The sequence below is a fragment of the Protopterus annectens genome, chromosome 6.part0 (assembly GCF_019279795.1).
Source record: "Protopterus annectens isolate FY-2018-M chromosome 6.part0, PAN1.0, whole genome shotgun sequence".
NCBI lineage: Eukaryota > Metazoa > Chordata > Ceratodontiformes > Protopteridae > Protopterus > Protopterus annectens.
The window spans coordinates 1,158,199,838-1,158,214,002 of NC_056737.1; the positions used below are offsets into that span (position 1 = coordinate 1,158,199,838).

Consider the following 14,165-nt stretch of genomic DNA (forward strand, 5'->3'; position numbering starts at 1 on the left):
AAAGTACATTTTGTGAAAAGGAAAGACAACAACAAGGCTGCTGTACTATTTAGACAGTTCTAAGACAAACCCACCTAACAGGATGCCACACCTTTTCATTGGTCCTGAATCCATCAGTTTGCAGATACAGTGGTACTGCTCATCAAACAGAAACATCTTTAAAGAACTGTTTTATTAGGTTCTGCAGTGACAAGGAACTTTTAGTCCACTAGTGGAAGGTCTTAAGAACTGCTTAGTGCAAGAAGCAGCCTCCTAGACGTTCAGGATTCCCTGGTTTCCTCAAAGGCATAACATACTAATCTGTTGTCACACATTATACTTCTGAAGCAAGAATATATTGCTTCAATGTATGCTTCTGATAGAATTGCTTCCAGAACCTCCAAATGGCATCTATCGAATCTTACTTCAACATACAAATTATGATTCGGTGGCACAATTTTGGTCTTAATTGTCAAAGAATATCACTGTCTTGCTCTATGCAATCCTTATAATTTTTAACCAAAACCCTTTATTATCTCTGACCTGCTACTGCATATCTGCTTACCTGTGTCATTGGTTTAAATGCACTGTTATGGCCAGCCCCAATCAAATAATGAGCCTTTACTCCCCCTTGACTGAACTTAACATCATCATGAATCCATTGATATAAAGCAACTGCACTCTGTCGAGTCTTTGTGAAGATGATTCCTCTTGCCTCTTCCTTTTTGGTAAACTCTTCAAGAATTGTTCTCCTCAGTTTTGTCAGCTTATTATTTTCATATTCAGGCTTGGCAGCCACATCCTCAAGCTCCTGTTGATTGTCTATTTTGTGGCAGAAAGAAAAGGTCAGTGTAAATAAGTATGTGGTGTGATCATGGTGTTACATATGTCAAAATACTGGACCACTAATTTCTGTACAATATCCAACATAAAGCAATTGCATTTACAATAAATAGAAAGGGGTTTACAATAAACCTTTACTGACTACGCACTCATGTTTGGTTTCTTTAGAACAGTTACACTTTCCAATAAGAATGCATAAACATCATTAGAAATGTAAAGAAAGAATTACATTTTTGCATATGACTTTAATTCTGTTTACAGATTTTTAGTTAGATAAATGCAGCAGTCTTGGCCAGCATGCTGCTACTAGTACCCAGATTTGTGTCTAGTGGTCAAAAAATCAGTGAGTGGAGGGAGAAGGCTGAGGAAGCAAAGGATATCAAGTTCATTTTCTCTTTTATCAAAAGTTGCTCGATCCCTGCTGATTTTTGTCTTATTTTGGTCCCCTGCTGTTGTGTCTGCAGGAGAACAGAGTACAGCAAAGACAAGCTGGACTGTCTTTATCCACTTTAAAATGCGGTCTATATCAGATCATCAAAACGGCACATTATCGAATGCCGTAACGCCGAACTGCAAAACCCGAACCCTAACAATATTGAAACCTCAAAACAGCGAATTTTTTCCCACGGAAAAAATTTGCTGTTCCGAGTAACACACACCCCAAGCACACTAAAAATCAGCAATCCACACACATACATTTAAAAGTTACATCTAACCCTACACTACACTGCACATACACTACTATCTATCCACTTACCTTAACCCAGACCCTAACCTTAAGGTCCATCACTATCACACACTCACCTCATCCACACCATAACCCTAACTCACTTAACCTGCCCCTAACCCCAAATTCTCACTATCGCACAATCACCTCAGCCGCGCCCTAACCCTAACTCACTTAACCCGCCCCTAACCCCAAATTCTCACTATCAAACACTCACCTCACTCGCGCCCTAACCCTAACTCACTTAACCCACCCCTAACCCCAAATTCTGTCACAATCGCACACTTGGAACTTAATGCTTTGCAAGTGTGGTGTGCTTGGCCAAACCATTAACGAATCATACACCAACAGCCAGCAATTCTATTCACTGATGAAGGCTGGTTAGCCGAAACTGGTTTGAACAAGAAATCTAAAATGGATACTCGATAAACATTTTCTATTTACCTTGGATTCCAGTGTTTTAGTATTGCAATTGCTGGCCATTGGTGTACAATCGTACACTTACCTGACCCACGCCCTAACTCACCCAACCCGCGCTCTAACCCGAACATCCACACAATCACACACTTACCTTAACCCAGCCCGAAACTTTCCACCGCATCGCTGAAAACAGCGAAGCCACAACAACAGCCAACCAAATTCTTTCCCTAGGAAAGAATTCGGTTTTGTGCAGCTTCTCAGTTTTCAGCATTTGCGATATTGGCTTCGATATTAGATCATTCGAAATTCTGCCGTTTCGATGATCTAATATAAACCCTTTAAAATGTACAATCAATACTATACAGATCACAGGACGGGTGACATTTCAAAAGACAGACTTTTATTAGAAATGAATTATACATAAGAAGCCATATTAAAAATGAGTTTGGGTAAATATTGCAGTGTTTTCAGAGGTCAGCTCCCTCCTTCAGTCACTCTACATACTAGAGTATAAACTGGTGTAACTATAAATTTCATAGTGATAATTTGAGCTGAATGTGACTGGACTGTTCAGATAAATAATTATGAGTGTCATGATGAAGGAATGTTTGGCAAAAATGGATGATGACATGATCTGACAGGATAAGATGGCAAGCAGTAGTGACAGTGCAGGTGTGATTTGGCCTGGTAAAGAATGTGAAGATAAAATATTAATTCTAAGGTCTTCATCAAAAGATGTGAATACTACACTGGAAATGATTATCCATGAGTTACAATGGCTATTGGGACACAGGTTAATATATCTCACAGTTGGAATGCTCAGAACTGAGGACTCAGAGTCATTAAAAGGGCAGCATGTTGCTAGGTGGTCAATAAAGCAGAGGACTTGTGGAATACTAAACCATGGAGGACTTTGGTCATATAGATTGCATCTAACAGCAAATGGTTTCACTGGAAGACAAGACAATAATAAGAAATCTGCAATTATGTGTTTTTTCAAACATGAGGATTGTTTGGATTTTGTAAAAGCAAAGATGACACTTTGGGCTGGATTTGGCAAGAGTTTAAGTTCTGGGAAGGCCTATAAATTGCCCTTATCTATGACTGAAAGAGTTTATAGAACACCAGGATTATTTTGTTGTACTTTGTTTCCTGATATGAAAAAGAAAAAGAAGTTATGTTTTACCATAAATTTCCATCTGTGCTGTCGGTCTTCACTAATCCTTGACTGCGGTCTCTGTTCTGAACCTCGGAACCGACTTGGTCGTTTTTTCCAGCTCGCTCCTCCCAAAACTCTCAAGCTAGGCTCTACTCATAATGCTCCTTCACTAAATTACCTCAGATTGAATTTGCCTATCATAGTGACATCAGACAAGAAGTAATAAATAAGAGACCATATCTGTGTCCCTATTATGAAGCCAGTGTTTGGGAATATTCAGTCTACTAAGAGTCTTAGACATGGGGAAAGAGGGGGGGGGGGGGTGTCAAGGATTAGTGAAGACTGACAACACAGATGGAACATTATAGTAAGACATAACATCTTTATTTGATGTTGTCAATCTGCACTCAATCTTTGACTGTGGGACAGAGTCCCCAGCTACCTGAATCTTGGCAGGTCTCATGAAAGAATATTCCTGAGCACCATCGAACCGAATGATGCACGTCCCCTAGAGACCTGGTCCAGTTTGTAATGAGTAATAAAGGTATGAGGAGATGCCCATGTAACTGCCGCACAAATGTCATCTAAAGAAGCTCTAACATGAAAAACTGCAGAAGCTACTGCAGCTCTAGTTGAATGAGGTTTCACAGGACATGGTGGGTGAAGTCCCTTTGAGTGATAAATAAAACTAATACAATCCCTAAGCCATTTAACTAAGGTAACCTTAGAAACTGGATTACCTTAGGAAAGAGAGGAAAAGGCAAAAAACAGTTGGTCGGATTTTCTGATGTCCTTTGTTCTGTGAAGGTAAAAACGTAATTGCCTGTTAACGTCTAATAAGTGCAGATAGTACTCTCCCAAATTAGAGAAATTAGGGAAAAAGACTGATATATATAAGGTTTGATTGATATTTGATTCTGAAACAACCTTTGGCAAAAAAGATGGATTCGTCCTGAAGGAGACCCTGTCCTTATGAAATATTAAATAGGGGGGGCCTGCAGGACAAGGCTTGAATTTCCGATATTCTTCTGGCTGAAGTGATAGCTATCAAAAATAAAATTTTACAGGTCAAAAACTTTAATAACAAGTTGCTGAAGGTTCAAAATGGGATGAAATGAGAGACTGTAGGACCAAAGGTAAATCCCATGGAGCAATGGGCTCTTTAAATGGAGGCCTTAGCATTAAGGTTCCTTTAAAAAGGCCTCATAAAGTTTATGAGACATAAGTGAAGAACTATCAAAACCAACATGGAAATTAGATATCGCAGCAAGATTTACTCGAATGGTAGAAGCTGAGGAGCCAGACTGATAAAGAAAGGTCAGAAAATCTAAAACTTTATCCACAGGTGCTGCGTAGGGATTGATATTACTGTTGCAACTATCTAGCAAATTTTATCCATTTGTTATGGTACAGCTTTCTAGGTGAAGGCTTGTAGTGGGGAAAAATGATTTGTTGGACCGGGAAAGTAAGGGAGGAGTGCCTGGCAATCATGGGAACTGGGAAGCCAGACAGTGAGCTTGAAATGCTGGAGATTCGGATGAACCATTCCTTCTGGAAGAGAAAATAGGTCTGGAGCTGGGTCCAGAATTCAAGGTTTCTGAAGCAGGTGAGGCCAAAGCAAGGGAAACCAGACTTGTCGAGGCCAGAAGGCAGCAATTTTGTTCTTCAACCTCTTAGCTTTCTTTAGAAACTGACATATCAGAGGAGTCAGGGGAAAGGCATACAGAAGACCGGGGGGGGGGACAATTGTGGAGAAGAAAGTATCTGGGTGACTCCCATGGAGGGGGGATTAAGACAAAGTAACTGCTGCACTTGTTGCTCATAGGAGACGCAAGTAGATCACAGCAAGGTTGACCCCAGTGGTGGAATACCTTTTCCACCACTAATGGATTGAGAGACCACTTGTGAGGCATTAGGATAGTTCTGCTCAACTTGTCCACAATCACATTGGAGCTCCCTGGAATGTGCATTGCCATTAGAAAGCAGTTGGAAGAAATCACCCATTGCCATACTCTGAGGGCTTCTTGACAAAGCGGGTAACACTTGGTTCCGCCTTGTTTGTTGATGTACCAGACTACTGACATGTTGTCTGTTTGTACTGTCAGTGTTCCAAAGGGGAGGGTATCTTGAAATGCTCGCAACGCTAAGAGCACCTCCCTCATCTCTAGAACACTGATATGCAAATTGGCCTCCATCTGGTACCAAGTGCCTTGGACTGTCCTTCCCAGATATTGCCCCCTCCACCCTATCTGGGAAGCATCCGTGGTCACTATGGCTTGGGGTTGAGGTAGGACAAAGGGATGACCCGACAAGAGTTCCTTGGATTGGAACCACCAAGACAGGTCCTGTTTGCAATGACTGGTGATCGTTGGTTTAATAATGACCATTGGGAGGCCAGAAACAATTTGTGATATCTGGCCATGCGAACTAGGGTAATAGAGGCTGCCATTGACTCTAGAGTCTGCAGGATGAGTCTTGCTGGAACACTTCTGTTCTAAATGATGTGGTTTACTTGTGATCCGATCCTCTGCAGCATTTATAATGAGAATGATGCAAATCCCATGACTGTGTCTAGTATAGCTCCAATGAATTCCAGCTGTTGTGTAGATTCCAAATGGGATTTTTCGTAATTTATTGTGATTCTAAGGTGTTGCAAAGGTGAAGGGTGTAATCTCTTGCCTGTACAAGTTGACGCTTGATGGTAGTGGTAAGGAGCCAGTCATCAAAATATGGAAATACTCGGAAACCTAGCAGTTTGAGATGCATTGCTATCACTGCCATGCATTTGGTGAACACCCAGGGGGCTGTGGTGAGGCCAAAGGGCAGTGTCCTAAACTGAAAGTGACCGACTCCCAACCAGAAGTGCAGGAATCTTCTGGAGCACTTGTTCATTTTTATGTGGTAATATGTATCTTAAAGATCTACTGAGCATATCCAGTCATCTTTTTTCCAAAAATGGAAGCATTGACTGCACTGAGACCATCTGGAATTTGGTTTGTTGAACTGATTTGTTCAACTGGTTGAGATCCAAAATAGATCTGCAGTCCCCTGTTTTTTTTTTGAGCACTAAAACAAACCTTGAGTAGATTTCAGATCCTCTCTGGTCTAGTGGGACTGACTGGATGACTCTTTTGTCTAGCATTTTTTTGTATTTTTAAGACTGTTGCTTCCCTGTGACTGGGTGAAATATCTGGGAGTCTTTTTTTGCGCTTTTGGTTTTGTTGAAAGGGGAATGATATATCGTCTGGAAATGATCCCCTGCACCCATTTGTCTGATGTAATTTGTAGCCAGGCAGATTGCTGCAGGGATAATTGTCTCCCAACTGCCTCCAGAGGAAGGCAATCGAGCCTCCGTTTAGGAGTGCTGGTAGGAGTTACCTGAGAAGGAATCTCTGGACCCCTGGTTCTGCGGGCCACTTCTGCCTCTTGGATGGTGTCTTCCATTATTACTTCCCCCTCTGCCCTGGGAGAAGTCCTTGCCACATAAGTCTTGGAAAGGCCCTTGGGTCTTTTTGAACTATAGCCTCCCACTTCTCTGGTTCCTAGAGTTGGGCTACTGAGGAGTAGAGAAGCATACGCCCATGGCAGAAAGAGTCTTCCCAACTTTCTCACATCTGACTAGCGTGTCTTTAATCTTGGGTCCAAACAGGGATCATCCATCAATTGGAGCATTGACGAAAGAAGATTTAAATGGCTCTGCAAAATCACACAAGCGCATCCAGGCGTGTCTTCTGATGGCTACACCTGAACCTGCTGCTCTTGTCGTCCCTTCGGCGTATATGCACTTTCCAAACCTATCCATAGTGCTAGACTCTTTGTTAGGATAGATAGTAGGACTTTCTTCTGCAAGTGCCTTTTTGGTGGCTGTCACTATCACCATGGTGTCTACAGGAATACCCCTGGCCCAGTGTTCTTCATCCTTAGAGGCAGACAGAATCTGGATAGGTCTCTTAGGGATCGGCTCGATGGAGTTAGGAATCTTCCAGGCCCGCTGAGCAATCACTTTAATAAGCTTGTCAGTTGGTAGATAGATCCAAGAGGTAGAGGGCTGGGTACAAAAAGCCTCCAGGTATACCAATTCCTCTGTGGAAGGTTGGGGGGGGGGGGGAGTCCAGCCACCCCTCTGCTTCAGAATTTGTAGGATGTCCCCAAAGGAATCATCATCAGGGGGTGACCTAGGGGAACCTTCCCCTTCATCGAAATCAGTATCCTCTGTGAAAGACTATTCCGGGGAGTCCAAGTGCTTCCTCTTGCACTTCTTCTTTGAAGGTACCTCTTCAGTGGTATGTTCCAGAGAGGTAGCCGAAGAAGAAATCACCATAGTGGATTGTTCCTGAGGCTTCTGTGCCCTCTGTCCCAGGGATCAGCCTGGAGGAAGTTCTGGTCTAGGGGATGTACAAGATACTTGGCCTGACAAGGAGGGCATAGACCGTCAGTCCCCTATGGACAAAGCCTTCTCTAGGGCCCAAAAGGCAGGTCCGCCCGTACAGAGATGGGAACTGAAAACCAAAATAGACTCATTCGGAACTGTGGTCCCACCCCTGCACCAAGGAAGCTGCCTCCAAGGCAGAATCCAAGGCTGAGCTTACGAATGCCGAGGCCTCAAGGGGCAAGGAGGGCTCCAAACATATCAAAGTCAAACCCTGCCCCTCGGAACCAGCAACAAAGTCTCGACCTCGGGAGGTCTCTGGTTCCGACAAACTGGAAGAGCTCAAGGCAATTATCGGTGCCAGAGATGGAGATCTAACCGGCACTGAGGCAGCTGTAGCTGTACCAGGGGCTCCGAGGCTGGAGTTGGAGGAGGAATTTGAATGGGCGTTGAGGAAGGACCAACTCCGGATCCAAGTTGGCTTGGAACTGAAGATGGAGACAATCCCCTCGCCGTCAGGAGCTGGTCAACCAGCCTCATAATATCTGACTTGGATAGGCTCTTAGTAGACCAAATCGAAGAGGCTGATGGGGACCTAGATGGTCTTGGTTCCAAAAAAGGACTTGGTGGACGGTCAGCAAACAGGTCCACCGATGGAGAGTAAGTGATCCTTGGTAATGTAATAAGCTGAGGTTGCTTCCATACCGAAGCTTCAGATGCCTGCACCGAAGTTTGAGTCAAAGTCAAGTCATCTTTATCTATCAGTGCAAAAGAGGCAGTTGACACCGAAGGGGGTTTGATCAATTTTGCATGTGGTTCCGAGGAGCTTGTCGGAACCGAATGTGACTGTTTTTTTTAGTTTTGGATGAAAAAGAAGATGAAGTCTTGGGAACAGATATTGTTGCTTCAAAATCACCCTTCAGTAGTCCCTTTAAAATAAGCTTGTTTCTTCGTGCTGTCAAGGTAATGTTGGAGAAACCTTGACAAATAGCACAATCCTCCTGGAGGTGGACAATACCTAGACAGTAAGCACAAATGCTGTGTCCATCCAAGTGCCCTTAGTAGACTTATCGGCCATAGTCAAATTGTCAAAAAATAGAGGCCTAAGCCACACTAACACACACACACACACACACACACACACACACACACACACACACACACACACACTGAGGAAAGAGAGACAGAGAAAGAAAAAGTATTTATTTATTTTTTTTTGGGAACAACAGAAAAGAGAAAAATTACCAACAATACTAATAGGGATTACCCTGTGGTAAAGGAAGGAGGGAAAGGAAGTACCAACAATGGTATGTTAGATTACCTAATGGTACAAAGTGAGGTAAGTAGAAGAAAACAGTCACACGTGCACTAAATATGAGGGAGGAGTGGGTAGAAATATAGAAGAGCTATATAATTATAGAAAAATGGGAGATAAGGACAAAGAAAATCTAATAAACTCACAATAATACACTGCCAAGGCTTGAGAGACTGAAAACATCTGACACCACGAAGTGGCAAAGAAGGTCTGAGGTAATTTAGTGAAGGAGCATTATGGGTAGAGTCTAGCTTGAGAGTTCTGGGAGGAGCGAGCTGGAAAAATGGCCTAGTCGGTTCCGAGGCTCAGAATCGAGCCCACACTCAAGGACTGCATGAAGACTAACAACATAAGATCAAGTATTGTGGCAGCTATGGTGACTTAGAAAAGAGATGTACAGTGGAAGGCTGACCTTAGTTTACAAGCTATAATATCCCAGAAAGGAATAATTGTGTAAAATCTTCCTACAACCATAGATATCCTTCTCTTCCATGTTGTAGTAGTCCAAACTCTTGGGTTTCCCTCTCTTGCTACCCGAACATCTGGACATTATACAAAAGCTTCTAGTCACTGCAGGGTGCATGGGAAGTGTGATGTTGGCTAAGGGAACTCAGACCTAAAAGTGACATCTTCATGCACCAGACCTCAAAACTAAGTGCTCCAGTTGGACCCCAGTCCCAGGAAAACTGTGCAAGTCTAATGTCATTCAAGAAGGGACAATTTATAAAACCTAAGTTGACTGTGCACATCAAGGGAATATATGGATCAGCATTATTATTTGACGCCCATATAGAAAATCTTTTCAACTTGCTAAGGTATAGTTTCCTAGTAGAAGATTTATGAGAAGAAATTAGGATGTTCTGTGCTCCAGGTGATAACTTGTGGAACCTGGCTATTGGTGGAACTGGAGCAACCAAGCTGTCAGTTTTAGGGTATGAATTGCAGGATGAAGAACCTCTGATGAATTTATCAGAAGATCTGGAACTGGATCCAGGATCCACGGTTCTTCCAGTAGATGAGGCTGCAGAAAGGGGAACCAAATTTGACGAGGCCAATAAGGGGCTATCAAAATAATGGTCCTTCTCAGAGTGCTGGCTTTCTGTAAGAATTTGGGTATCAGAGGAAACGTGGGAAAAGCATAAAGAAGTCCAGGGGGCCAGCTGTGCACAAGTGCATCCCTTGCGGCATCTCCTGAGTTGGGGATCAGGGCAAAGTAGTTGCTGCATTTGGTGTTGGCGGGAGTTGCAAAGAGGTCACAGAAAGGCTGGCCCCATCTGCGGAACATCCTTTCCACTACTTCTTTTTTCAGGGACCACTCATGAGGAGACAGTATTGCTCTGCTCAATTTGTCCGCTATCACATTGGACCTCCCTGGAATGTGCATTGTTATCAGAAAGTGTTGGGTGGAAATTGCCCACTGCCATACTCTCAAGGCTTCTCAACATAAGGGGTATGATCTGGTTCCTCCCTGTTTATGTACCAGACCACTGACATATTGTCTGTCTGTATTGCAATAGTCCCTAGAGGTAGAAAGTTTTGAAAGGACTGCAACACTAGTAGAAGTACCGCTCTCATCTCTAGGACATTGATATGAAGATAAGCCTCATGATTCTCCCATGTGCCTTGGGCTGTCCTTCCCAGAAAATGCCCCCCCCCCCCACCCTATCAGGGAGGCGTCCATGGTCACAGTGGCAACCGGGGTTGGAAAAACAAAGGGACGTCCTATTGTCACTTGAGGAGAGGTCAGCCACCGAAGAAGATCCTTCGTGCATGATTTTGTTATCATGATGCGGTGAGACACTGGAAGTTCCTTAATAGACCATTGTGTGAAAACCAGCCATTGCAGTATCTGCATGTGCATTCAGCCTAATGGAATGGCAATGATGGCTGCTGCCATGGTCCCTAGTAATTTGAGCACTACTGAAACTGGAGCTCTGTGTTTGGGGATGAGAGTCAGAATTTGTTGTCGAAGACTCACCACTCTTTCCATTGGCAGTTTTATGGTCATGGAAACTGTGTCAAGATCTGCTCTGATAAAGATGGTACATCAGGATGGCTGTAAAGCAGATTTGTCCCAGTTTATAGTAATCCCCAAACGACTGCAAAGATCTAAGGTTGTCTCCAATGTGTGTATGAGTTGATGCTTGGTGGTGGAGGTGAGGAGCCAGTCGTCTAAATATGGAAACACCTGGGATCCTAACCACCTCAGGTGAGCCGTGACTACTGCCATGCATATGGTGAACACTTTGGGGGCTGTAGTGAGACTAAAGGGCAGAACCCGAAACTGAAAGTGACTGGCTCCCAGCCAAAAGTGCAGATGATCCCTGGATGTTCCGGCCATCTTTATATGGTAGTACACATCCTGGAGATCTATTGAGCACATCCAATTGTCCTTTCCTAGAAAAGGAAGTATAGACTGTAGCGTGACCATCTGAAAAGTACAGTTGTGTACACTTACCATAAATGTAGATGTTCGAGTGTATTCACTGTTGCAGTCATTACATTTGGGTAATCTGCTGGCAGGTTGCCCTCAGTCGGCCTGAATAACAAAGTCTTGGGTCCTGTGTCGGTTGCTGTCTCCTCTTCCATGACGTCAGGTCGCCAGGGGTATAAAACATGCAGCCGACGCCATTTTAATCAGTTTTTCTTGCCCCAGATGTCAGGTGCCCCCCAAATGGGGAGCAAAAATATATATTTAAAACTGTAAATATATAAATGCACTTTAGAAAACATAAAATTTACATTCAACTAAAAGCAAATACACCACAAAGGCTTTTAAGTATAGTGAAGGAAAGAAAAGGTATAGAAAGGGGGCTGGCGGGAGGGTAATCCGGACTGTAACAGTGAATACAATCGAACATCTACATTTATGGTAAGTGCACACAACTGTACTATGTTCTTCATGTTTCACTGATGCAGTCATTAGATTTGGGTAGAATCCCAAAGCTATGGATGGGAGGATGGAGCTAAACAGCATTAGGAGCAGCTATAAGGCCCTGCAGGACTGCAGTGGCAAAGCCTGCCCTGAATTTAGAAAAGAGAGGTAAATGTTAATGCTTTGTGAACGTATGAAATGAGCTCCAAGTAGCAGCTTCTAGAATGTCTCTGGTAGGGATCCCTCTGAGGAAAGCTGTTGAAGTAGAGGCAGCCCAGGTGGAATGGGATCTGATCCCCTTGGGCACAGCTTTACCATGGTGCAAGTAGCAGAAATTAATGCAATGGCTTATCCATTTAGAAATAGTCTGCTTTGATATAGCCCTCCCCTCTGATCCTGCAGCAAATGCCACCAGTAGTTGCTCAGACTTTCTTAGAGATTTTGTCCTGTTTAATTAGAATCTTAGTTGTCTGTGTACATCCGATGAATGCAGAATCCGCTTCCCCATGTTCTGCAGATTTGGGAAGAAAGTTGGTAGGTGAATGGTCTGGTTAAGAGCCACACTGGATACCACCTTAGGCATAAAAGAAGGATTGGTCCTGACGGCCACCCTGTCCGGGTAAAAAATAATGAAAGGCTCCACTGCCATGAGAGCCTGTAGTTCTGAAACCCTTCTAGCTGAAGTGACTGCCAAGAGAAAGGCTGTCTTCCAAGAAAGAAATTTTATATCCGCAGTAGCTGCTGGTTCAAAAGGAGGTAGGGTGAGTTTTTCCAGCACAAAATTGAGGTCCCATGCAGGAGTTGGCGCTCTCCTGGGAGGCCTTAAATTTTTGGCCCCTCTGAGGTACTGTTTTAACAGGGGATGAGAAAAGAGGGGAGGCTCTGTGTTGTAATGAGCCGAGATGGCAGAGGCATGGATTTTTATTGAAGAAAAAGATAGGCCCTTGTGAAGTATCTCAGTTAAGTATTGCAAAATCTGAGGAATATTGGGCTTTGCTGTGTCTATTCCTTGTTCTTGTTTCCAAGTACAGAATCTCTTCCATTTATCAGAATAAGATTTTCTAGTACTAGGCCTTCTGGCCTCCAAACTGACATCCATCACAGGTTTACTGACAGATGTGGTTGGTGAAATTAGCTGATTAGCCATGCTGCAAGATTCAGAGTTTGGAGATGAGTGTGCAGAATTTGATAGTTCTGCTGAGACAATAGGTGAGGTGTTTGAGGCAAGTATCACGGAGGAAGGTGTGTCATATTCCTTAGAAGCGGGTACCAGTGCTGGCAAGGCCAGTCCAGAGCAATTAGAATCATTTTTGTTTTTTCCTGTCTGACTTTTAGTAAGACCCTGGAGAGTAGAGGCAGAGGGAGAAAGGCATAGACTGATAGGTTTTTCCAGCTGAAGGATAGAGCATCTACTTTCCATGCTTTTTTTGTTATGAGTTCTTGTGCAAAATTTGTCCAACTGATAGTTTTGGGGAGAGGCAAATAGATCTATGTCTGGGCTCCCCCATTTTTGTGTTAACATGCTGAAGATTCATGGATCCAGTTTCCATTTGTGTGGGTCCATAAGATTTCTGCTTAGGTCGTCTGACAGAGTATTTTGCTTTCCTGGCAGGGATTGAGCTTGAAAATGCATTTGGTAAGTCAAGGCTGTGCTCCACAAGGTCATGGCTAGTCTGCAAAGGGGGTAGGAGTGGGTACCCCCCTGCTTGTTTATATACCACATAGCTGTGGTGTTGTCCGTCTTTATCAGTAGTTGTCGCGGATGAAGGAAGTCCTTAAAGGCTGTCAGAGCATTCTGAACAGCTAGCATTTCTTTCTGGTTGATATGCAGATGCATTTGGTTTGGGCTCTATTTGCCCTGAATGCATCTCCCTGCCAGATGTGCCCCCCAAGCAGAGTCTGATGCATCTGTAGTTTGGGTTTGGGTGGCAGTGGGTAGAATAAATGACAGTCCCTTGTTTTGGTGACATGTCTCTGCCCACCAAAGAAACTCCTGTTGCAGACAGGGAATGAGAGGAATCATTGTTTCCAGGCTGTAACAATGTTGACTCAATAAGCTTTTTAGGTACCACTGAAGTTTCCTCATATGCAGTCTCGCATATGGAATTAGTAGAATGCAGGATGCCATGAACCCCAAAGCCTGCAGAATTTGTCTTGCAGATAGCTGGATTTTTGTTGCCATTTGTTTGAAGTATGCTGTCAATTGAAGTTGTTTGCCTGGTGTGAGGTAAGCCATCTGGGTAGTTGTATTCAAGCTTGCACCCAGGAATGTAATTATTTGAGAGGGCACCAGTTGTGATTTCTTTTCATTCATGGTGTACCCTAGGCATGTTAGAAGCTTTTTTACAAATGACAGATGTTGAAGAAGAGTGTCCTTGTCCTCTGCCTGAATGAGGCAATCATCCAGATAAGGATAAATATGAATGTTTCTTTGTCTGCAAAATGCAATTACTGGTGCCAGGCACTTTGTAAAGACCC

At 43.5% G+C, this 14,165-nt stretch overlaps 1 protein-coding gene across 1 annotated transcript in view; it reads right to left on the bottom strand.

Moving 5' to 3' along the window:
• Nucleotides 1-14,165, bottom strand: part of IFIH1 (interferon induced with helicase C domain 1) — a 2,457,004-nt gene that overhangs the window by 1,238,025 nt on the left and 1,204,814 nt on the right. Inside the window, exon 11 of the mRNA XM_044074778.1 lies at nucleotides 545-801. Within this exon, the coding sequence (XP_043930713.1) occupies nucleotides 545-801 (257 nt within the window). The remainder of the gene's footprint in view (nucleotides 1-544; nucleotides 802-14,165) is intronic.